This window comes from Diorhabda carinulata, chromosome 7 (assembly GCF_026250575.1).
Source record: "Diorhabda carinulata isolate Delta chromosome 7, icDioCari1.1, whole genome shotgun sequence".
Classification (NCBI taxonomy): domain Eukaryota; kingdom Metazoa; phylum Arthropoda; class Insecta; order Coleoptera; family Chrysomelidae; genus Diorhabda; species Diorhabda carinulata.
Genome location: NC_079466.1, coordinates 25,411,914 through 25,438,909, shown reverse-complemented (window position 1 = coordinate 25,438,909; position 26,996 = coordinate 25,411,914). Strand labels below are relative to the sequence as shown.

At 27.4% G+C, this 26,996-nt stretch overlaps 1 protein-coding gene and 1 long non-coding RNA gene across 2 annotated transcripts; one reads left to right on the top strand and one right to left on the bottom strand.

The window, feature by feature from the left end:
• Positions 1-513: 513 nt before the first annotated feature.
• LOC130896510 (uncharacterized) lies at positions 514-25,058 on the bottom strand. The gene is made up of 3 exons (XR_009059584.1): positions 24,964-25,058; positions 23,827-23,964; positions 514-782 (listed from the first exon to the last, which is right to left on the bottom strand). It is a non-coding gene; the product is annotated as an uncharacterized LOC130896510 (long non-coding RNA).
• Positions 22,589-23,908, top strand: LOC130896509 (uncharacterized). The gene is made up of 2 exons (XM_057804669.1): positions 22,589-23,034; positions 23,842-23,908. The coding sequence occupies exons 1-2, from the start codon at positions 22,589-22,591 to the stop codon at positions 23,870-23,872; spliced, it is 477 nt and encodes a 158-aa protein (XP_057660652.1). The 3' UTR covers positions 23,873-23,908.
• Positions 25,059-26,996: the final 1,938 nt, after the last annotated feature.

The window sequence follows — 26,996 nt, the reverse complement described above, 5'->3', positions numbered from 1 at the left end:
AAATTCAATTTTATAAAAATTTGTTTTAGAAAAAAACGATGTATAATAACTTTGAAAAATTTTTCCAAGTCGCTTATATGATAAAATAGTCCAGAAAATGATTTTTTTTTTCAAATGATTATTAAAAACATGGAATTTTAGTTTCGAAAAATTCAATTTTATCAATTTCTGCTTAAGAACAAAACAGTGTATAATAATTTTATTAATCAATTATCAAAGTAATCCACAGATCCGAATTTTACAATATTTTATATTTTTAAATTTCAGGTCCAGTTTGGGAAAGAAAAACGAAAATTTATAACAAATGAAGTAGCCATCGATATGAAGATTGCAAAACGGCACACGCATACAAGATACAATAATTATCAGACACATACTTTATAATTTACTTAACTGAAAATACCAAACATAAAAAGACAAATTCATACAAATATTATTCTCCAGATATCTATAATTTTTTTTATATTTGTAAATTTAATTTGTTAAAAATTTATTACATATTTTTTCAGACAGTTTAAGTTTTGGAAAGAAACGTGACACAGAAAAACGATAATAGAAAATAGAATTTTACATGTATTTATATATTCCTGATACAGCAGCATTTCCATTTTGGAAACACATATTTGTAGTTTGAAATACATATTTGTTATAAAAATTGAAGAAATATGTTTTTTTGTTATTTATTCCTTCCTTTTGGCAAACCACTTTATCGATTCGCACACTATATATATTTTTCGTTTCGTTAACGGGTTAAAATTTAGCGTCGAATCGCGCACAAACACCTGTAACAAAAAAAAATAAATTCAAATCTTCCATTTTTTAAAATTGTTTGAAAAATAACTTGAACGTTAATACGAAATCAAATAATTATAATAGGTACATAGATATCATGTTTTTTTTTTTCAAAATTTCCGTTAAGCAATTTATTTAATCTATTTCGATGGACATTACATTTTGTCATTAGAGTTTTTGTTGTAATGTCTAGTTGAATTAAGTACAGAGCGTTCTTTTATTTACCGACGATTATCATATAAATTTACCCACACCTCTCAAAGAACTAAAAAAAAAACCTCATCCTCATGTTTTTAAAATTATGTTTCGCTTGTTCGAAATAATTTAAAATTATGGACCTCAAAGACATCTAATAAAAAAAATGTTTTTGATACGTTTTAAAATGAACCCCTAATATTCAACTTTTTAGCAGCATTGGCACACCCTGTATATCAATATAATTTTATAACCGATACAAAGAAAAGTAGGTACTTAAAAAAAATGTTTTCTACTGAAAAGTAATGAAATACAACTTTTCAATAAGAGGTGGCACTATTGGGTATTCGACCATCATCAACAGTTCGAATAGTGTGTTTTTCAATTTTTAGACTTTTCTATTTATATTTTCTTCATAATTAACTTATTAACTCAATAAAAAATATGTTTCTACACTCCGATACAACTTTAGTTTTAATGAAAAAATAAATTATTGTGAAAATAGCGGACGCCATCTTCCTTTCAGTTTTGTAAATATGTGACAAAAAGTCGAGAGCCGAGACATACGAAATAGTAGAAATTAATATTAAAATAAGCTCGGTCTAAGCTTCTCTGTAAAGATGGCGTTGCTAGTGCTAAAAATCTAAACCAAAAATTATTTCATTATTTCTTTAAACTTCTCATAATAGGTAATTGGTTTGTGGTTATTAAATTAAAAAAATCCAAAATTTTGAAAAATAAACCGTCAAAACTTAAAGCTGTGGAAGCTGGAAAGCAAACTTTGTATTCCAAAAGCATAATACGAATAACCGTCCTAATCTTCAGATCTGGCATCTTTGGAATCTTATGAAATTATAATATAATTTCATTTATCATTGTGTATTTTAAAATAAGTGGAAAATTCGTCCCGCTTTTGCTCGCTCGCCGAAAGGACATTTCCATGATAAATAAAACAAGAAAAATTATGATTGGTTCTTGGTTATTACAATAAGAAAATCCTGGATACAATATAAACATCATAATCATTAGAAAATAATAAGCATTCTCAATATACACCTAATAAGTAACACAAATGAAATCATTTCAATGAAAACTACGAAACTAACTGAACTTTCATTTCCCAAAATTGAACTTTTGTCAAACTGTTGATGGGATGGGTTCTCAAATTTTTATTTTGCCTTTATAATATATAACAATTTAATTTGGTGTAGAAATTATAAATATTTGAATCCTTTCTTGGTATTCTATTGCAAATGAAATTTTTTTACTTTATTTTTCAAATGATAACGCTTTGCAGTTACATTGAAAATATGAAAGCTACTGCAGAAAGTTCGTATGAAAGTTTTACATAAAAGAATGTTGTTGCAATCCAAATAGAGTTATAGAATTAATTGATATATGAAATTGTCCGAAAGAATCTTGAATATTTAAAATAATTTAACTTCACTATAAAAATTTCTTATAGAATAACCATTGTTTTTCTGAACATATACCTATTGGCTAAAATTACTAATCAGTGAATAGGATTTCATATTATAATACATCTTGAGTGATTTTTTGAAAAAATTGAGAGAATGGAGCACGAAAAGCAACATTGGTGTTGCCGTATATACAGGATGATTAGCAATTATATTTCAAAACATAATAGTAAAAGAATGACAGTATAATATTTATGCTGTGATTGGAAAATTGTTCAAAAATATCATGTGGTCCTCGTTCCTATCTTAGTATCACAAAAAAAAGTTTTCGCATCATTTTTCTTTCAAAAACTTACGAAAATATGGTATGGACACGTATATTGGAAACTATCTGTAACAATTTTCGGAAAATTCATAAACGGGAATTTTCCGTGAAGCTCGTTTTAGTTGATTACCACTAAGATTACATCAAATTTGTTTTTCGCGCTACCGCGTGTTTCAGTTTTTATAAGTGAATTTACATTCAAATTATAGAGAAGAAAATGGTTATTTTCCATATAAAGATACTCCTCCATAATAATTCGGGAAATTTGAGGAAACCCCGGAAACTTTATCGGTATTGTTTGTACTTTCATATCTTAGTTTTTCCTACTATTTTGTTTTAAAGCCTTATTTTCAATTAATGATTACAAGTAATTTCAAATAAAGATATTATTTGCTTGGTGAATGTAGAATTTAGACACATTAGTATCCGGCGGTTATCGTTCTTAAATAACGATTGAGAGAATATAAAATTTTGTAAAATAATAAACATGAAAGGATCAAAAAGGTTCCATCGAACGTGATGTTTCTAGAAAATATATAATTTTACATTTCGACAACAATAAAAGTATAATAAAGCTGCATTCCCTGAAATAAGAAAAAGGAAGTCCATCATAAAATATTAAATTCTTTTAACTAAATACCGACATCGATAGAACGAACCTACCCGTATACTAAAAATAATATTGGGTATTTTTGCAAACTCTGAAACGTGTATTTTTGAATATGGAATTTTGTAAAATAATAAACATGAAAGGATCAAAAAGGTTTCATTGAACGTGATGTTCCTCGAAAATAAATAAATTTACATTTCGGCACTAATAAAAGTATAATAAAGCTGCAATCCCTCAAAATAATAAAAAGGAAGTCCATCATAAAATATTAAATTCTTTTAACTAAATACCGACATCGATAGAACGAATCTATCGGTATACTAAAAATAAGTTTGGGTATTTTTGCAAACTCTGAAATGTGTATTTTTGAAAAAAATGTACAAGACTTTTATTAAGGACTATTGAGAAATTGCATTACTTGATCGTAATAAGAATACTTTTATTATTGATTTATTGACAATTAATTTGATTTGATATGGACATTTTGGACAGCAGATCATGTGTATAGGGTGAGTTACATGTTATAATTCAGTTGTTTCTAGTAAACAAACTGTGCACAAATTCAGAGTTTATTCATAATACGGTATATACCAAAATTAGTTGAACAAATCAAACATATGAATCACATTTTTTAATTTTACACGGAAACTAAAGTCAACTCTGAGAAAAGTTTCATTTACCATCAAGTTTAAAAACAAAGAATTGAGAAATTTTTACCAATAGAACAAAAGAATCACGAGAGGACACAGTTAGGTAATTACAGAGTAATTTATATAAGGGACAACGAGAGAAGAGTCCTTAATTGATTCACAAGAAAAATTAAAAGATGGGCTAAATACTTTGAAGGAATTTTGAATGGAACAGGAAGAACATTGTGGATCTCGTGAAGGAAACAACAATAAAGACATATCAGTGTGTGGTGCAGTAGTACAGCTAAGAGGTGGTGGAATATGTCCAATATTAAAGAAGAAAAAAAACGAGGAGTGATGAAACCGAATTTTCATTAATAGAAATATTCGAATAGTTGTTTGAAAACAGAGTGTCCTTGTATGGACAATAATTAGGAATTCAATGCTGAAATATACAAGAATTTTTGTTTCGAGATTACTTCTAGTACAAATAACATTCATTATTTTCAACCATTCCAAAGTTTCTCGTCTACCTGTAAATCTAAATAACCTACATATTTTCTAATTTATTCTAATATCGTATAACCAAGTTATCCTAGTTGTAAATAAGTCATACTTATCTCTCAACTGATACTCCCTGTATATCTTTATTATCATTGTATGGAAAAAATCATTAATATAAAGCAAGAGATTTCTTAAATAATATTTCAAACGACGTTTTGAATAATTAGTGATAATTAATACTTATACTATTAAATGGCTATATGAGGAAATGTTTTGAGCAGCAAAGAATAGTAATTTCTTTTTAAAACACTATGTATATACTTTTAATTTTCCTACGTTTTTGGAATTAGTAATTTCATGAGTGATACAGGTACATAATAATGTTTCTTAATTAAAAAACGTAGAATTTAGAACAATGTTACTGACTAAAACAATTTCAAGTTTCAAAAGAATGGCTGCATATAAATCAAAACATTTTTGTTAACTTGGTATTATTTTTGATTGTTTATCGAAAATACTGTGAATTGAAAATTTCCCCGATTATTTATGTAGAATACAGAGATTTCAAAATTTCTCATAGTGTAGGGTGGTCCTTATCTCCAAGTTAAATAAACATCCTGAAAGGATTCTGTTGAACGTTATCTCATATATATAAAAAAAATATATTCGAAATATTAAGTGAACAAGAAATTCTTGGAACAAAGACAAAGATATCTAAGAAGGGTCTGAACGGTCAATTTTCGTTTATTAGTAATAAACCCTCAACATGTATAGTTATTTTGGTATTATTACGAGTATGTATCTAGAATACTGCGATTTTAAAATTTCTCATAGTGTAGGGTGGTCCTATCTCTTTAAGAATTCTGTTGAACGTAATCTCATAAATGCCAAAAATAAGATTGAAATGTAAATACACAATTCTTCGAACAAAGACAAAGCATCTAAGAAAGGGCTGCACGGTCATTTTTCGTTATCGGTATTAAACCCTCGATAAAATGTAAACAAACAATTATACAAACAGATAAAAAAGGTTCCTAAACTGCACCGCACGTGTTGTTTTTCAAATATTTTATACCTCTTGTAAATTCTCGATAACCAATGTAGAAAAATAAATGAAGGATACTTTCAACCAGGGTGTAATGATGGTCCGTAAAATATATCTAAAATAAACATATCAGACTCCATAGTAGTAAACCATTAAAAGCATTGAATTCTAAACAATCTACCTACACCTTAAGAATTTATTATAGAATAACCATTGTTTTTCTGAACATAAGATGGTTAAAATTACTAATCAGTAAAAAAGAATTCATTCAGATTATAAAAATCCTTGAGTAATTTTTTGAAAAAATTGAGAAATTTTCCAAAATGAGGTTTAATTTTACGATCTTTAAGATGGTATAAAAAAAAATTAGTAATTTAACTTACTATGCAAATATTATTTAAATTTATGATTTAGAGTTACGAAGTTAATTTGATACGTAAAATCATTTGTACTCACATAACTTTGTCCACATAGGAAAGCCTTCATATCCATTTTCCATTTCCATGATGTCCATCACTTAAAACCGATTCGCGACACAGCGAAATCGATACCGAAAATTACGAATCACTTTTCCATATCGCGGCGGTTGTCTACCTCATTTATGACATTCATCACACAATCATCTCATTAACCCAACAGATTTGTTCTCAAAGATCAGGAAAATCTCAACAGATTACTCGGAAAGTCATTTGAATGGAAATCACATTTTCAAGTTACTTAATTATCTAATTATCATTTATATTGATCAGAAGGATCCATGTACTACTATTTCGAATCAAAGTGAATTTGAGGTGTATTGGAGCAATTCTATCATATGATTATCATCATAATTATTCATCAAATATTTACTGGACTTAAATATGTTACAGTAAACGCTGAAAAGAATTGATCAATCCAAAATAACAACGTCAAGATTTTATTTGATAAGTATCATACAATGAGAAAAATTAGCTTTGGTCATAAATTTGGATGTTTGTTAAAACTTTCTGTATGTTAAAAAAGTTATTCAAAAATAAATTCAATCTATTTTTCTTCAATAATTAAAATCTGTAACTGTATTAATCTCAACAAAATATTCTTAGAATTCCCAAAAACACAAAAACCAACAACATCTGATCAAAGTTCTGCTCACTCAATAAATAACAAAAAAAAATCATTTCAATCAAAATTTGATGCAATAATTCGGATCAAAATTTCTAGAAAAATTTGAATAAAAAGTTTTAATAACTGATTTTAGTATTTCCTTCATACGAGGTACATCCACAATGTAAGTTCCTTTTTTAAGTTGCAATGAAAACCTATATTTCGAATAGTCATAGGGAATGAAATTTTGGTATCTTACGATACCCCTAAACAAATTTCGACACCTCGACAACTCATTTTCACCGTTTGCTCCGACGTTTTGCCGTTTTATTTAGGCACATTTGATCATCCTCCGTATAGCTCGGACCTCGCTCCTACCGACTTTCATCTCTTCTTACACCTGAAATCTCTCGTTCAAAGTTGAACCGAGTCGGAAGAACATGGAGGAGGCATACAAAAACAAGAGTTTAAAAAATTTTCGAAACTACATAGAAAATAAGGTTAACAGCATGAAAAATATATTTTTTGACCTGCACGTATGTTCTTTCATAACCAAATGGAACTTTCTTTGTGGATATACCTCGTATATCATATTGAAATTGTGTTAAATTCAATTTTTGGAAATTTCAACGTACGTTCAAATGAATTGAATTATCTAGCAGTACCAAGTAGAAACGTAAAATATGTCGTTTGAAATATTTGTTATGAAGAATGGAAAACCATTTTTTTTTGTTATTTATCCAACAATCAACTACTTTTTGGCAAACCGCATTATGGAACGTGCACTACATTTACCTTTCGTTTCGTTAACGGGTAAAATTTTCTCGTAGAATCGCGCACCAACACCTTAAACAAAAACATGAATTGTAATACTTTTTCTAAATACCCTCGCAATTAAAAAAGTACAAAAAAATTATGCAAATAGATTGTGTCCCCTTTATTTATTCGCGTCAAACCATTCAATCAAACACTATATTTATAAACAGATTGCCCCTGTATGTATAATAAATGAAAATTATGTAACAATATATTCAGAAAAAAACTTTTATTACTTCTTAAATCTGTCAGCCACTAAAATTTTTCCCCTCGCAAATATCAAGTCCACAATTTTTAGATGGTACCCGGTATTATAAATTCAAAGTTATATTACCCAAGATGTTGTAATTTATTCGACTTGAGTGAATTAGTTATAAATGAAAATTATATCAATAAAATCAAATTTTCAAAATGAACTTCACAAAAAATATCCGTGTTGCAAGCAAAAAAGTAAAAAATCACCCAAGTAATCAAATTTGTCGAATTCGCCTTCGTGGTTTTCAAGTTAAACAAAATATAACAAGAAAATTTCTCACGGAAAATTACTTTTTCACTAAATTTGCGATTCTCAAATCAAAATTCCTACAAAATTATACAAAATCATTCTCAATAAAACTATATTTTAAAATAAAATGCTGTTCGCTTCCGAATTCCAATTATACAAAAAATTCCTTTTTTGTTTCAAAACTTGATTTTATTAGTTTTTTTACAACTAAAAGTTATTTTTTTTTATGTTTTGTTATTTAACAGAAATTTTTTTACCAATTATGATATACAGGGTTTTTCTCAAGTATTTTATATTTGTATTTTACGATATAATATTAGAAAAATATCAATCATAGATATGTTTTCTAGTAATTTTCCAAAAAAAAATCCGTTCTTACAAACACATTTTTTTGTAAATGCCTTGCAAAGTAGATTATATATATAGGGTGAGTGTTCTATATTTGAGATATAAAAAAAATCATTTTCGTAGCTATTTGAACATCACGGTTACAATCTAAACTTATCTACAGGATAATCAATCAAACCAAATAGATGATCTTTAACTAATTATTGAACCATTCTAAAAGGATATTGATATCTCATGATATCAAAGTAATTTTACCAATTCATGTATAAAACCTTTTTATATCTAGTTATTTATTTTTGTCTTTTAACATAATATAGATATTGAAAGAGTTACACAGAGTGTACCAAATAATAGTTGTGGTCATTAAAAATCATATTTTGAAATTATCTCGAACTATACAGAATGTTGCAACTCCTTTACAAACCAAACATATTATTTTGTAGGATGGGAGCTCCTGTATAGTATACCGGATTGATCACATTTTTTGAAGAAATGGTAATAATTACGGTTTACAATAAATTTGAGCAATTTACTTATAAGTTTACGTATAGGGAATACTAAAAAAAATTTACACGAAGATAAATTACCGTGTGATACATTCGAAAGAAGAAATAATATAAGAATTTCAATTTTAGGCTCACTTTGTATATAAAATAACAAATAATTACAATTTAATCGACTACGATGATATTGCATCTTATCAAGAAAGTCAGTTAAATTCTTTTACTTAACTTACAATAAGTTACAGAGGGCTCTTTCATTTACCTACCTCTCATATAAATTTGTATACAACTCTCAAAGTACTCAAAAAATTTTAATCTCATTTTCAAAAAATTATGTTTAAAGCGTTCAAGATAATTTCAAAATATGGACCTCAAATAAAACTGATAAAAAAATGTTTTTGATACGTATTAAAACGACCCCCTAATACTCAACTTTTCAACAAAATTGGCGCACCCTGTATATCAATATAATTTTATAATGGAAACAAAGAGAACTAAACATTTAACAAACAATGTTTCCCAATGAAATTAATACTCAAAATTTATGGAGCCGGGCTATTCCATAAGAGATGTCACTATTGGGCATTCGACCTTCAACCACTGTTCGAAGAGTATGGGATTCAATTTTTTAGAAGTTTCCATTCATATTTCCGTGATGGTGGACACATTATTCTATAAAAATATGTTTCTTCACTCTAACACAACTTTGGTCTTAATAAAAAAATAAATTGGTGTGAAAATAACGGACGCCATCTTCCTTTCAGTTTTATAAATTAGTGACAAAAAGTCAAGAGCTGAGACATACGAAATAGTAGAAACTAATATTGAAATGAGTTCAGTATGAGCTTCTGTACATAGATAGCGCTGCTAGTACTAAAAATCTAAATCAAATTCATGTTTTGGAGTTTTTGTAAATAGAATAAGTGATGCAATTTGTTAATTTATGTCTCGAGTAAATACTATTGATTTCAAGATAAATTTGCGCCTTTCTATTTCGTTACTCGGTTAAATATATACGTAGAAGGAAGTCACCACAGAAATTTCTATATCTCAAATTTTTGAACTATTTTTTTATTTGAAGAACTTCAAATGCAAAATTTTTGAAAATAAACCGTCAAAAGTAGAGGGTATGAAAGCTGCAAAGCAAACTTTGGTATTCCAAAAGCATAATACGAATAATCGTCCTAGTCTTCAGATCTGGCATCTTTTGAATTTATAATATGATTTCTTTTATCATCGTATAGTTTGAAATAAGTGAAAAATTCCCCACACTCTTGCACGCCGAAAGGAAATTTCCAAGAAAAATAAAACAAGAGAAATTTCAATAATTTCATAATTTCGTCCTCATTATTATTTGACAATAAGTGCAATATAAACATCATCATCATCATAAAAAAAGACAAACATTTTCATTACACACAATTATACAAAAATAAAAAATATTTCAATGACAACTAAGAAAATAACTGAGGTTTAATTTGCCGTGTATCAACTAACTTCTATAGATATATCACCCTATAGTATAATAAAATAAAAAATACTTAAAACGCCGTTTTATTTGAAACAATTCTAAATCTTTTCTTTTCTTTTCGAAACTATAGATTCTGAGAGAAACATAAATACAATTTTGATAATAAAGAAACTAAAAGTTACTATTGTCCGGGTGATAATATCTTTACGATTGCACGAAATTTCTCTGCATACTGAAATTCGAAATAAAAAAAAACTCAATTTAAGGTCTCAACATTGTAGTTGTGATATCTCCAAAAAAAAAGGTGGAGTGAAAATAATGTTTCATCACTAAAATCCATCTTACTTTTATACAAACAATCATCTCCTATATATTATTATTATTAATATATGTATATTAGAAGTACTTGAAACAATAAAATAAAACATTTTAGCAAAACCTAGACACATGGTAATTTACACAAAATTGACTCATACTTTTCATGTCGAGTTGAAAAATTATCATATATTTGTTATGTTCAATTACTTTCGGGACATCCTATTTGCCAAATAAAAATATACATATTCTACGTCTTCGTTTTTCGAATTAGTAATTTCATTAGTGATTACAAGTAGGTACATGAAAATGTTTATTAAGTAAAGAAACATCGTAGAATTTATATAGTGTTAAATTTATTTCAAGTTTAAAAATTTCTGTTTCATTTTCTACGCAGTAATAAATAAAGCCTTTATCAAGTGCTAAATTTTGGATACATTTAGAATATGAATAACAAAAGGAAACATCTAGAAGAGGTATATCAGTTTGCTTAAATAAACAAAAAAGGGTGGTTGGTTTTCGAAGATATATACCTAACCTAACCTAATTTCACTATAGATCCTTGGAACAAATAAAAAAAAAGTAGTACAGGGTTATTTTTCAATAACACATTTATATTCTTGATCTAACAAATGTAGCAAAAAAAACTAAATTCTTGGAAGGATAAAGAAAGGGTCTGAGAAGGTTCCACAATTTATCAAAATATCGATCATAAATATTACATTTGGACCATAAAATAAACATAAGATTTTAAAAATAGAATAACAATCCCTCGGAAGATATTGAAATATCTTCTACCTACCTATGAATTATTGTACCTCGAGAAGCTCATACAAGAAATTAAATAATTGAAAAGTGAATATTGAAAGTTTTGACTGAACAGTTTTCAAAATGCAAATCAGTCACCTGAAAAACATTCTTGATAATTTCATTTGCTCAAAATTTTTTCTATTTGAAAAAAACAAAGATATTGAAGCAGCAAAGCACTAAATTCAAACAACAAATTATCTTCTCTTTCCTATACCTACCAATTATTGAACAAGACGAAAAAATACCAGAAAAAAAATATTTGAAACCTTCACTTGGAAAGTTTTCTATGAAACAGAAAACTCAATTATTAGTTTAGTAACAACCCTTTAGCTACTTATGTATTGAGTATCTATCAATAAAAAAAAATATGTGAAAAACGAATAGATTAAGTTTGTTTTATTAAAAGATCCCCAGTTTAATGCGCTTGAAATTTCAAAGTTCCAAAAGAATGGCCGCATATTACCGATATATAAAAGAAAATAGTTTTCACTTCATAATCTGAGACCAAATGACAAGAAATATTTTAGGTAGTAAATTTAAAATCAAATAAATAAGACAAAAAATCACTCAACAGTTCACAAATGAGGAAATGACCATCTTAGTAGTTAAGAATGTTCCGGGTATCCTTAATTTTCATAACAAAATATTGTATTAAAACATGAAAAATTCTTTATCCGATTATTGTAAACACACCACGAATACGAACATCAATCCGTTTCACGAAAATTTTAAAATAAAAACTATTTTCTATCGATATACTGAAAATTACCAAAGTTTCCATTAAAAATTTTCAACATTAGTCACATTTTTAAAACTAGAAATCGAAAGATTTTTTTGTCGTTATTAAACAGATCCGGTATCTCTGTATTTTATTTATCTAATAATAACTATTTTGTACTACAATCGAAACAAGGTATGTTAATATTAATATCTATATATATATTTTTATATGAAAAAACACATTACAGTTGAAAAGATTTGACGTGAACAATACAAAGATGGCCGACATGCTGTCCAGACAGACAAGGATAAACGAACTTTTTGATGGTATATTTTAGATTATCGTTTGTTTAATGTTTATAAGTAAATTAATGATTCACACAATTTCAAATTATCTGAAGAAAATGCTAAATTTTAATTACTTTGAAAATATTAAAAAAAAAATAATAAAACCTTAGCATTCCATAAAATGTAATACACTGAAATCGTTCATTTTCCTGGAAATTTTAATTGAACAAATCTCGCTAATTTTTACATAAAGAGAATTATATCTTACCTATATCAATAAGAAAATAGTTTTCACTTCACAGTCGAAAACAAAATTACACGAAATTTTACGAATAGAAAATTTAGCATCAAATATGTCTGCCCGAATTTGTAATACTGTCAAAGTTTCATTATCTAAATAATTAAATGCATTGTTTAAAGCTTGTGACTTCCACATTTACAGTGCGCAAGTCAAAAACGAGTCTAGACATTCCCAAAGAATTCGAAAGGGGTCAATGAATTTGAAGATGTAAAGTTTGATTTATTAAATAATAAGTAATTAAATAATACATATTTTGTTATATAATTTCCATATTGAATAAAATAGTGTTTTCAAAGATAAAATAAATAAAGCAATATGAAGCAAGATATATTTTTAATAATATTTCTAAGAAAGTTTTAAATAATTAATGATAATAGATATAATACATACAATAAAAAATGGCGTAGATTTAATTATTACAATTCACAATAACTTAATATTATTAAATGACTATATAAGTAGATGTTATGGGCAGCAAATAATAGTAATTTCCTTTTGGGAATCTGTATACATTTAATGTTTTACCATATACCTTCGTTTTTCGAATTAGTACTTTCATTAGTTATTACAGGTACATGAAAATTTTTATATTAATTAAGGATTGTAGAATTTGAAACAATGTTACTGAAATTTATTCCAAGTTCCAAAAAATTAGCTGCATATGTATAAAGACCAAATCAAAACATTTTTGTTTTCTTGATATCGAGAATTTTGTGATTTTAAAACTTCCCATAATGTAGGGTGGTCCTCATCCCCAAATTACATAAACGATATCAAAAAATATTCTATTAAACGTTATTTTTCTCATGAATATCAAAAATAAATTCGAAATGTGGAGTAAATAAGAAATTATGTAAAGTAAATAAAAAATTCTTCAAACAAAGACAGAGGCAAGTAAGAAGGACCAGCTCCTTTTCAATAATAAACCCTCAATATATGTTGTATTATTTTAATTAATTATCGAGAATACTGGAAATTTCTCATAGTGTAAGGTGGTTCTTAACTCCAAATTAAATAAAACAATTAGAGAGAATCGTAGTGAACGCCATATCTACGTTTTTGAATTAGTAATTTTATTATTGATTATTGGTAGGCATATGAAAATGTTTATTAATTGAAGAACGTAGAGTATAAAACAATGTTATTAAGATTTATTTCAAGTTCCAAAAAATAGCTGCATATGTATAAAGTACAAAACAAAATATTTTTGTTATCTTGATATCGAGAATTCTGTGATTTTAATATTTTCAGTTCCTATAGTGTAGGGTATTCCTCATCCCCAAATATATTTCCTATGAATATCAAAAATAAATTCGAAATGTGAAGTAAATAAGAAATTCTTCCAACAAAGATGAAGTCGTCTAAAAAGGGGCTGCACGGTCAATTTTCGTTATCGGTATTAAACCCTCAACATGTATAGTTATTTTGGTATTATTACGAGTATGTATCTAGAATAATGTGATTTTAAAATTTCCCATATTTGGAGTGGTCCTCATACCCAAATTAGACAAACATTCACAAAGGATTCTGCGGAACGTTATTTCATATATAAAAAAAATATATTCCAAATGTTAGGTAAACAAGAAATTCTTCGAACAAAGACAAAGGCATCTAAGAAGGGTCTGCACGGTCATTTTTTGTTATCGGTATTAAACCTTCGATATAATGTAAACAAACTATTCTACAAACTGATAAAAAGTGTTTTAGAACAGCACCGCACGTGTTGTTTTTCAAATATTTTATACCTCTTGTAAATTCTCGATAACCAATGTAGAAATATAAATAAAGGATACTTTCAACAACAAAAAAGGGTCTAATAATGGTTCACAAAAGATTTCTAACATAAACATACCAGAATTAAAATATTTGGAACCCTGAAGTTTTTTTTGGTACAGTTTCTTCAAAAGTAATGTTTTGTAGTTATCGAACTTGGTGGGCCTTTATATTCTTTTTCCTATTACTATCGATCTGCATTCGAAATTCTTTATATACTTGTTAGAATTTGCACATTTAAGCCCTTTGAAGGATAAATACTGCGATCTCGATTAAATAACACTCAACTTTGTTGAAAATTCGTTAGAAAATTAAATTATTAGTTTAGAATCAATCAACTTTTATACAAATATGAAGAAAAATGCTTTAGTTATTCGATTAATAAGAAGAGAAAAGAATTTTTTGTGTATAAAATGTGAGAAGCGATTCTAAACAAATGAAGGGGTGATGACAAAAAGTTTATTAAATGAAAAGATAATTTCTAACAGTAACTGTTTCAATGAAAAGTCATATTTTCTCCGTGTATTTATCTTACAGAATGATTTGAGATTATTTCCATATTGTTTTCAGTAAATCAAAAGTGTGTATAAAGAATTGATTCCGCACTAATACAAAATGATGATGGTTATTAAAAAAATGATCTCTATTTCCTCCAAAATAAACACCCCCACTTTGTAACATAGCTGCAATAATATAAATAACGATTTTCTGTAAATTGGATTTGAATGGAAGAAGAAGATGCTTTATTAAACGAGTCAAAAGATCCTCAGTTTGTGAATCCTCAAAACTTGATTAATTATCATATTGTTTTTCCAAGTTTGTGTTTACCAAGAAAACAATTATAAATTAGAGAAGAATTTTTGAGACTTATATTATTTTGGAGAGACGTTAAAAATATCAGCATTTCCTCAAAATTTGATAATCAATCTTGCCAAATATGTTAGTGAACTATATTCTTTTGGCCAGCTCTGTACAAATTGTAAAACAATCCGAACCCATAATATTTATTACTTTATTATTGTGTTATCTGTACATTTTGAAAGGGTCTTATTCGAAAAATCAATATCTATACCTACTATTACAGCAATAAAACATCTGGTTCGCAGATGTGAGAATATTTTTTCGAAAGGGCGTAATGGACTATAACTATAGAAGCCTACGACATTTTTTACAAATTATTAATATGAAATATAAACTAATTTATTTTCAACTTTTAAGAACAATGATATTTCAAATTGCTGTGTCTTGATAATTGACAACTTGTTTTATAATTTTGAATATACTCAAATGAAAAAGATATTTCGATTAAATATATATGAAACCGAAATTCACCACACTTTGAATACAGAGTGTTCTTGTGTGAACAATAATTAGAAGTTGAATGCTGCAATATACAAGAATTTTTGTTTCGAGATTACTTCTAGTACAAATAACAATCATTATTTTCAACTATTCCAAAGTTTCTCGTCGCCCTGTTAATCTAAATAACCGACATATTTTCTAATTTATTCTAATATCGTATAACCATGTTACACTAACCTTTTCTAACCTATATTTATTTTCCACAAATAATTATATATGTCATATTTCTAAACTGTTACTCCATGTATAAATTATTATTATTATTATATGTGAAAAATCAATCAATAAAATCGTAGCTTTCGATAAAATGTAATTAACTGAATTCACACAAACTTTAGATGGATAATTCTTAATGATTTTACATAAAGACAATTATATCTTACCTATATCAATAAGAAAATAGTTTTTACTTAATGAAAATGAAATTACAGGAAATTTGACTAATAGATAATATACATGTCTGCCCGAATTAATAACAATGTCAAAATTTCACTATTTAAATAATTAAATGTATTGTTTAAACTTATTGATGTCAACATTGGTAGTCAAAAACAAAGCCACGCCACGCCACGAATACGAACATCAAAGAAAAACAAATCACTTTTAATGTTTATTTTCAATCCGTTTCACGAAAATTTTAAATTAAAAACTATTTTCTATCGATATAATGAAAATTTCCAAAGTTTCCATTAAAAATTTTCAACATTAGTCACATTTTTAAAACTAGAAATCGAAAGATTTTTTTGTCGTTATTAAACAGATCCGGTATCTCTGTATTTTATTTATCTAATAATAACTATTTTGTACTACAATCGAAACAAGGTATGTTAATATTAATATCTATATATATTTTTATATGAAAAAACACATTACAGTTGAAAAGATTTGACGTGAACAATAATTGCGTCGACCTACAAAGATGGCCGACATGCTGTCCAGACAGACAAGGATAAACGAATTTTTTGATGCTATATTTTAGATTATCGTTTGTTTAATGTTTATAAGTAAATTAATGATTCACACAATTTCAAATTATCTGAAGAAAATGCTAAATTTTAATTACTTTGAAAATATTAAAAAAAAAATAATAAAACCTTAGCATTCCATAAAATGTAATACACTGAAATCGTTCATTTTCCTGGAAATTTTAATTGAACAAATCTCGCTAATTTTTACATAAAGAGAATTATATCTTACCTATATCAATAAGAAAATAGTATTCACTTCACAGTCGAAAACAAAATTACACGAAATTTTACGAATAGAAAATTTAGCATCAAATATGTCTGCCCGAATTTGTAATACTGACAAAGTTTCATTATCTAAATAATTAAAGGCATTGTTTAAAGCTTGTGACTTCCACATTTACAGTGCGCAAGTCAAAAACGAGTCTAGACATTCCCAAAGAATTCGAAAGGGGTCAATGAACTTGAAGATGTAAAGTTTGATTTATTAAATAATAAGTAATTAAATATTACATATTTTGTTATATGATTTCCATATTGAATAAAATAGTGTTTTCAAAGATAAAATAAATAAAGCAATATGAAGCAAGATATATTTTTAATAATATTTCTAAGAAAGTTTTAAATAATTAATGATAATAGATATAATACATACAATAAAACATGACATAGATTTAATTAATACAATTCACAATAAGTTTTTATTAAATTATTATATAAGTAGAGTTTATGGGCAGCAAATAATAGTAATTTCCTTTTGGGAATTTGTATACTTTTAATGTGTTACGACATATCTTCGTTTGTGGAATTAGTAATTTCATGAGTGATTACAGGTACATGAGAATGTTTCTTAATTAAAAAACGTAGAATTTAGAACAATGTTACTGACTAAAACAATTTCAAGTTTCAAAAGAATGGCTACATATAAATCAAAACATTTTTGTTATCTTGGTATTATTGTTGATTTTTTATAGAAAATACTGTGAATTGAAAATTTCCTATGGATGAGGGGTGATCCCCATCCCCATATTAGATAAACAACATCAGAAAATATTCTATTAAACGTTATGTTTCTCAGGAATATTAAAAATCAATTCGAAATGCAAACTAAATAAAAAATTCTTCCAACAAAAACAAAGGCATCTAAGAAGGTGCTTCACGGTCAATTTTTGTTATCAGTAATAAACCCTCAACATGTATAGTTATTCTGGTATTACCATCAATTATTTATCTAGAATACAGTGATTTTAAAATTTCTCATAGTGTAGGGTGGTCCTTATCTCTTTAAAAATTCTGTTGAACGTAATCTCATAAATGGCAAAAATAAGATTGAAATGTAAATACACAATTCTTCGAACAAAGACAAAGCATCCAAGAAAGGGCTGAATGGTCATTTTTCGTTATCGGTATTAAACCCTCGATATAATGTAAACAAACTATTCTACAAACAGATAAAAAGAGTTCCTAAACTGCACCGCACGTGTTATTTTTCAAATATATTATACCTCTTGTAAATTAACCAATGTAGAAAAATAAATGAAGGATACTTTTAACAAAAACAAAAAAAAATATATCTAAAATAAACATACCAGACTTCATAGTAGTAGTAAACCATTAAAAACATTGAATTCTAAACAATCTACCTACACCTTAAGAATTTCTTATAGAATAACCATTGTTTTTCTGAACATATGATGGCTAAAATTACCAATCAGTTAGAAGGAATTCACTCAGATTATAAAAATCCTTTGAAACAATTGAGGAAAATTTTCCAAAATGAGATTTAATTTTACGATCTTCAAGTATAAATCTTGCTTGGATACTAATTATACAGAGCGTTCAATACTTTTCAATAATAATGTTTGAAGATGGTATACTCACATAACTTTGTCCACATAGGAAAGCCCCCATATTCATTTTCCATTACCATGATTTTCATCAATTAAAATCGATTCGCGACACACCGAAATCGATACCGAAAATTACGAATCACTTTTCCATATCGCGGCGGTTGCCTGCCTCATTTATGACATTCATCACACAATCACCTCATTAACCCAACAGATTTGTTCTCAAAGATCAGGAAAATCTCAACAGATTACTCGGAAAGTCATTTGAATGGAAATCACATTTTCAAGTTAGTTAATTATCTAATTATCATTTATATTGATCAGAAGGATCCATGTACTACTATTTCGAATCAAAGTGAATTTGAGTTGTATTGTATCATATGATTATCATCATAATTATTCATCAAATATTTACTGGACTTAAATATGTTACAATAAACGCTGAAAAGAATTAATCAATCTAAAATAACAACGTCAAGATTTTATTTGATCAGTATCAAATAATGAGAAAAATTAGCTTTGGTCATAAATATTAACAATCTTCTGTTTGAATGTAAGGGAGTAGTGCAAATTTGTGACATATTCTGAGTAATCTGAGTAATACTTTAGAGAATAAACTTGCTTTAAAAACGAGTGAATTATGAATTTTATGCTCAAATGAAATATCTAAATTTAACTTCACATTTCAAAAGATCCCTAAAGATTTCGAAACAATATTTTAAAATAAAATTCTCTTCGCTTTCAATTCCAATTATACAAAAAATTTCTTTTTTGTTTCAAAACTTGTTTGTTGTTGTTGTTTACAACTACAAGTTTCAAGATTTTTTGTTATTTATTTTATTTGTTATTTTATTTCTGAAATTATTTTTACCAAAATTTTTTTACCAATTATGATATACAGGGTTTTTCTCAACTATTTGTATTTTACGATATAATATTAGAAAAATATCAATCATATATATGTTTTCTAGTAGTTTTCCAAAAAAAATTCCGTTCTTACAAACACATTTTTTTGTAAATATTTTGCAAAATAGATTATATATATATATAGGGTGAGTCTTCTGTATTTGAGATATAAAAAATTTTCGTAGCTATTTAAACTTCAATCACGGTTACAATCTAAACTTATCTACAGGACGTCCCCAATATAATCAATTAAACCAAATAGACGATCTTTAATTAATGATTGAACCATTCTAAAAGGATTCTGATATAATATCATGATATCAAATTAATTTTACCAATTCGTGTATAAAAGTTTTTTTTATCTAGTTATTTATTTTTGTCTTTTAACATAATATAGAGATCTTGAAAGAGTTACACAAAGTGTACCAAATAATAGTTGATGTCATTAAAAATTATATTTTGAAATTATCCCAAAATATACAGATTGTTGCAACCCCTTCACAAACCAAACATATTAAATTGATAGATAGGAGCCCTTTATAGTATACCGGATTGACCACATTTTTTGAAGAAATGGTAATAATTAGGGTTTACAATAAATTTTAGCAAGTTTCTTATAAATTTAACGTATTTAGGGAATACTAAAAAAATTTACACGAAGATAAATTACAGTGTGATACATTCGAAAGGAGAAATTTAATGAGAATTTCAATTTTGGGCTCACTTTGTATATAAAATAACAAATAATTACAATTTAATCGACTACGATGATATTGCATCTTATTAAGAAAGACACTTTGTTAAATTCTTTTTCTTAAATAACAATAACTTACAGAGGGTTCTTTCATTTACCTACCTCTCATATAAATTTGTATACAACTCTCAAAGTACTCAAAAAATGTTAATCTCATTTTCAAAAAATTATGTTTAAAGCGTTCAAGATAATTTCAAAATGTGGACCTCAAATACAACTAATAAAAAAATGTTTTTGATACGTATTAAAACGTCCCCCTAATACTCAACTTATTAACAAAATTGGCGCACCCTGTATATCAATATAATTTTATAGTGGAAACAAAGAGAACTAAACATTTAACAAACAATGTTTCCTAATGAAACTAATACTCAAAATTTATGGAGCCGAACTATTCAATAAGATATGTCACTATTGGGCATTCGACCTTCAACCACTATTCGAAGATTAAGGGATTCAATTTTTTAGAAGTTTCCATTCATATTTCCGTGATGGTGGTCAAATTATTCAATAAAAATATGTTTCTTCACTCTAACACAACTTTAGTTTTAATGAAAAAATAAATTAGTGTGAAAATAACGGACGCCATCTTCTTTTCAGCTTTGTAAATAGGTGACAAAAAGTCAAGAGCTGAGACATAAGAAATAGTAGAAACTAATATTGAAATGAGTTCAGTATGAGCTTCTGTACATAGATAGCGCTGCTAGTACTAAATATCTAAACCAAATTCACGTTTTGAAGTTTTTGTAAATAGAATAAGTGACGCAATTTGCTAATTTATGTCCCAAGTAAATACTATTGATTTCGTTACTCGGTTAAATAGATACATAGAAGGAAGTCAACACAGAAATTTCCATATCTCAATTTTTTGAACTTTTTTTAATTTGAAGATATTCAAATGCAAAATTTTTAAAAATAAACCGTCAAAAGTTGAGGGTATGAAAGCTGCAAAGCAAACTTTGGTATTCCAAAAGCATAATACGAATAACCGTCCTAGTCTTCAAATCTGGCATCTTTTGAATTTATAAAATAATTTCATTTATCATCCCACTGTTTAAAATAAGTGAAAAATTAGTCGCACTCTTGCACACCGAAAGAAAATTTCCAAGAAAAATTAAACAAGAGAAATTTCAATAATTTCATAATTTCGTCCCCATTATTTTCTAACAATAAGTACAATATAAACATCATCATCATAGAAAAAGACAAACTTTTTCATTACACACTGTTAGAATATATGGAACGCAACCAATTTTTATTTAACTGTCAAATGTTGTTAATGTAAGTTGACGTCTGTCAATAGATCTAATCAATCTTGCTCTTTTATGTGTAAGACTGAAATTACAATAAATTGTTTGTACTGAAAATCATATCAGTTATTATTTTCAAACCACGTAATTTTCCTTTATGGTAGCAGAGCGTGGTTCTGTGGAAATAACAGAAGACTGAAGGAAGTGATTATACAACTGTTAAAATTAAGTTAAGTAATTTGGAAGTTATAATTCTCGTCAAAGTTCATCTTCAAAATGGGTTCAAATTTGTTTAATTTGGAAAAACTAGTCGGGAGAAAATTTTACCACTTGTAAATTCAGTATGAAAACATATTTAAAGCATGAGGATTTGTGGTGTTGTATCGAACCGTCTGATAACAAACCAATTGAAGCAAGTAAGGATGTAAAGGCCGAAGCCAAGTTGATTTTACTTCTGGACTCTCAAAATTATGTTCATGTTCAAGATTGTTCAACTGCAAAAGAGGTATGGGAATGTTTACAACAAGCTTTTGATGATAAAGGGCTCACGCAAAGAGTTGGCTTACTAAAAGACTTGATAAATACTACTGTGAAATCTAGTAATAGTGTTGAAGAATATGTGAGCAAGATCATGAATACTGCTCACAAGCTGCGTAAAATTGATTATGACGTTAACGATGAATGGCTTAGTACTTTGATGCTGGCAGGCTTACCAGATGAATACAAGCCCATGATTACGGGGCTTGAGAGCTCAGACATTAAAATAAGTGTTGATTCAGTTAAGTCTAAGTTAATACAATAAATTAGTACATCAAAGTCAACAGTCTTTTATACAAATTATAAGAAATCCAGAAGTAATACTCAGCAAGTTAATTAACCTAACCAAGATGCTATAATTGCAATAAATATGGTCATTTTGCTAAACTATGTAAACAACCAAAGAAGTTAGTGAATAAAGGAGAAGGTTCAAGTTTTGTAGCTGCTTTCCCAGTAACTGTTAAACAAAATGTGAGTGATAAATGGCTAATAGACTCAGGAGCATCTTTGCACATGACTTGCAGACATGACTGGTTGTATAATGTCACTGAGCCAACTGTGAAAAATGTTACTGTTGCAAACAGAGACCCATTAACTGTAAAAGGAGTTGAATGTGTGGACATTCACATAAATCAGAAAGATAAAATACAAGTTAAAAATGTACTGTTTGTTCCTGGTTCAGCTGCCAATCTCCTTTCAGTCAGCACAATCATGAAGAATGGGCATAATGTAATATTTTATGACAAGGGATGTGACATTCAGAATGCTAAAGGAGAGGTTATCTGTAATGCAGTATTAAAAAATAACCTATACGTTATGAACATAAGTGGAGAAGAGGTTCATCTGACTTCAAGTGCTGTGAATTCTAATGACACTTATCTGTGGCATCTGCAAATGAGACACTTGAATTTTTCAGATATTAAGAAACTGCCAAATTGTGTCTTTGACTTCAGACAAAGGTAATGTTATCACATGTATTCATTGTTGCGAGGGAAAACATGCTCGGTTGCCATTTAAAAATGTAGGTTCAAGAGCAGTAAGACCACTTGTACAAATAAATTCTGATTTATGTGACCCTATGGAAAATATTTCATATGGAGGTAAGAAATATTTTATAACTTTCATTGATGACTACACACGAATGGTACATGTGTACTTTCTTAAAGATAAAATGAGTGTACTTGATACGTTCAAAGATTTGAAGTCAAAAGTAGAGAATGAATTGAATTGTAAAATTAAAAAGTTACACACAGATAATGGTAAAGAGTACTGTAATAACAATTTTGAGAAATTTTTAACTAATCATGGTATAATTCATCAGACATCTCCGTACACTCCAGAGCACAATGGCTTGGCAGAACGAATGAACAGAACACTAGTGGAGCGAGCAAGGTGTATGTTGTTTTATGCCAACCTGGAGAAGAAACTATGAGCTGAAGCTTTGGCAACTGCTGCGTATATTGTAAATAGATCTCCTACAAAGGCTTTGAAAGGTAAAACACCTTATGAACTGTGGAAAGGTAAAAAACCCAATTTATCTCATTTAAAGATTTTTGGTTCTGTTGCTATGGTACATGTACCAAAAGAAAAACGCCAAAAATGGGATAAAAAATTTGAGAAAATGTTGATGGTAGGTTATTGTGAAAATTCCAAAGGATATTGATTAATAAATCCTTTAACACATAAAGTGGTAAAAAGTAGAGACATAACTTTTATTGAGAAGTATACTGAAGATAATAATATACTTATACCTTCCGATGTTGAAGTTGCAGACATGGAGGGCCGGTCAGCCAGTAATAGCACTGCTCCTACCAGTACTGGGATGTCATCTGATATTCAAAATCAGGAAATACACACTAAGGAGTCATCAAGTAAGGAATTGAGTGAACCTATAAGTAGAAGCGAAGACTCACTTGGAAAGTTTTCTATGAAACAGAAAACTCAATTATTAGTTTAGTAATATCAATAAAAAAAATATGTGAAAAACGATTAGATTAAGTTTGTTTTATTAAAAGATCCCCAGTTTAATGCGCTTGAAATTTCAAAATTCCAAAAGAATGGCCGCATATTACCGATATATAAAAGAAAATAGTTTTCACTCCATAATCTGAGACCAAATGACAAGAAATATTTTAGGAAGTAAATTTGAAATCAAATAAATAAGACACTCACCAGTTCACAAATGAGGAAATGACCATCTTAGTAGTTAAGAATGTTCTGGGTATCCTTAATTTTCATAACACAATATTGTATTAAAACATGAAAAATTCTTTATCCGATTATTTTAAACCCACCACGAATACGAACATCAATCCGTTTCACGAAAATTTTGAAATAAAAACTATTTTCTATCGATATACTAAAAATTTCGAAAGTTTCCAATAAAAATTTTCTACATTAGTCACATTTTTAAAACTAGAAATCGAAAGATTTTTTGTCGTTATTAAACAGATCCGGTATCTCTGTATTTTATTTATCTAATAATAAATATTTTGTACTACAATCGAAATAAGGTATTTTAATATTAATATCTATATATATTTTTATATGAAAAAACACATTACAGTTGAAAAGATTTGACGTGACCAATAATTGCGTCGACCTACAAAGATGGCCGACATGCTGTCCAGACAGACAAGGATAAACGAACTTTTTGATGCTATATTTTAGATTATCGTTTGTTTAATGTTTATAAGTAAATGAATGATTCACACAATTTCAAATTATCTGAAGAATATGCTTAATTTTAATTAGTTTGAAGATATTAAAAAAAAAATAATAAAACCTTAGCATTCCATAAAATGTAATACACTGAAATCGTTCATTTTCCTGGAAACTTTAATTGGACAAATCTCGTTAAATTTTACATAAAGAGAATTATATCTTACCTATATCAATAAGAAAATAGTTTTCACTTCACAGTCGAAAACAAAATTACACGAAATTTTACGAATAGAAAATTTAGCATCAAATATGTCTGCCCGAATTTGTAATACTGACAAAGTTTTATTATCTAAATAATTAAATGCATTGTTTAAAGCTTGTGACTTGAACATTCACAGTGCGCAAGTCAAAAACAAGTCTAGACATTCACAAAGAATTCAAAAGGGCTTAACTAACTTGATGATGTAATGTTTTGATATATTAAATAATAAGTAATTAAATATTACCGATATATAAAAGAAAATAGTTTTCACTTCATAATCTGAGACCAAATGACAAGAAATATTTTAGGTAGTAAATTTAAAATCAAATAAATAAGACAAAAAATCACTCACCAGTTCACAAATGAGGAAATTACCATCTTGGTAGTTAAGAATTTTCCGGGTATCCATGATTTTCATAACACAATATTGTATTAAAGCACGGAAAATTCTTTATCGGATTAGTGGAAACACGCTACGAACACGAACATCAAAGAAAAACAAATCACTTTTAATGTTTATTTTCAATCCGTTTCACGAAAATTTTAAAATAAAAACTATTTTCTATCGATATACTGAAAATTTTAAAAGTTTACAATAAAAATTTTAAACATTAGTCACATTTTTAAAACTAGAAATCGAAAGATTTTTTTGTTGTTATTAAACAGATCTGTATTTTATTTATCTAATAACTATTTTGTACTACAATCGAAATAAGGTATTTTAATAATATCTATATATATATTTTTATATGAAAAAAACACATTACAGTTGAAAAGATTTGACGTGACCAATAATTGCGTCGACCTACAAAGATGGCCGACATGCTGTCCAGACAGACAAGGATAAACGAACTTTTTGATGCTATATTTTAGATTATCGTTTGTTTAATGTTTATAAGTAAATGAATGATTCACACAATTTCAAATTATCTGAAGAATATGCTTAATTTTAATTAGTTTGAAGATATTAAAAAAAAAATAATAAAACCTTAGCATTCCATAAAATGTAATACACTGAAATCGTTCATTTTCCTGGAAACTTTAATTGGACAAATCTCGTTAAATTTTACATAAAGAGAATTATATCTTACCTATATCAATAAGAAAATAGTTTTCACTTCACAGTCGAAAACAAAATTACACGAAATTTTACGAATAGAAAATTTAGCATCAAATATGTCTGCCCGAATTTGTAATACTGACAAAGTTTCATTATCTAAATAATTAAAGGCATTGTTTAAAGCTTGTGACTTCCACATTTACAGTGCGCAAGTCAAAAACAAGTCTAGACATTCCCAAAGAATTCGAAAGGGGTCAATGAACTTGAAGATGTAAAGTTTGATTTATTAAATAATAAGTAATTAAATAATACATATTTTGTTATATAATTTCCATATTGAATAAAATAGTGTTTTCAAAGATAAAATAAATAAAGCAATATGAAGCAAGATATATTTTTAATAATATTTCTAAGAAAGTTTTAAATAATGAATGATAATAGATATAATACATACAATAAAACATGGCATAGATTTAATTATTACAATTCACAATAACTCATATTATTAAATGGCTATATAAGTAGAGGTTATGGGCAGCAAATAATAGTAATTTCTTTTTGGGAATCTGTATACTTTTAATGTTTTACGACATACCTTCGTTTTTCGAATTAGTACTTTAATTAGTGATTACAGGTACATGAAAATTTTTATATAAATTAAGGATCGTAGAATTTGAAACAATGTTACTGAAATTTATTTCAATTTCCAAAAAATTAGCTGCATATGTATAAAGACCAAATCAAAACATTTTTGTTAACTTGATATCGAGAATTCTGTGATTTTAAAACTTCCCATAATGTAAGGTGGTCCTCATCCCCAAATTACATAAACGATATCAAAAAATATTCTATTAAACGTTATTTTTCTCATGAATATCAAAAATCAATTCGAAATGTAAAGTAAATAAAAAATTCTTCAAACAAAGACAAACGCA

Coding starts and splice junctions, on each gene's coding strand:
- LOC130896509 (XM_057804669.1), top strand. CDS start 22,589: ATGACTTGCAGACATGACTGGTTGTATAATGTCACTGAGCCAACTGTG. Junction 23,035..23,841: donor GTCTTTGACTTCAGACAAAG/GTAATGTTATCA, acceptor CCGATGTTGAAG/TTGCAGACATGGAGGGCCGG.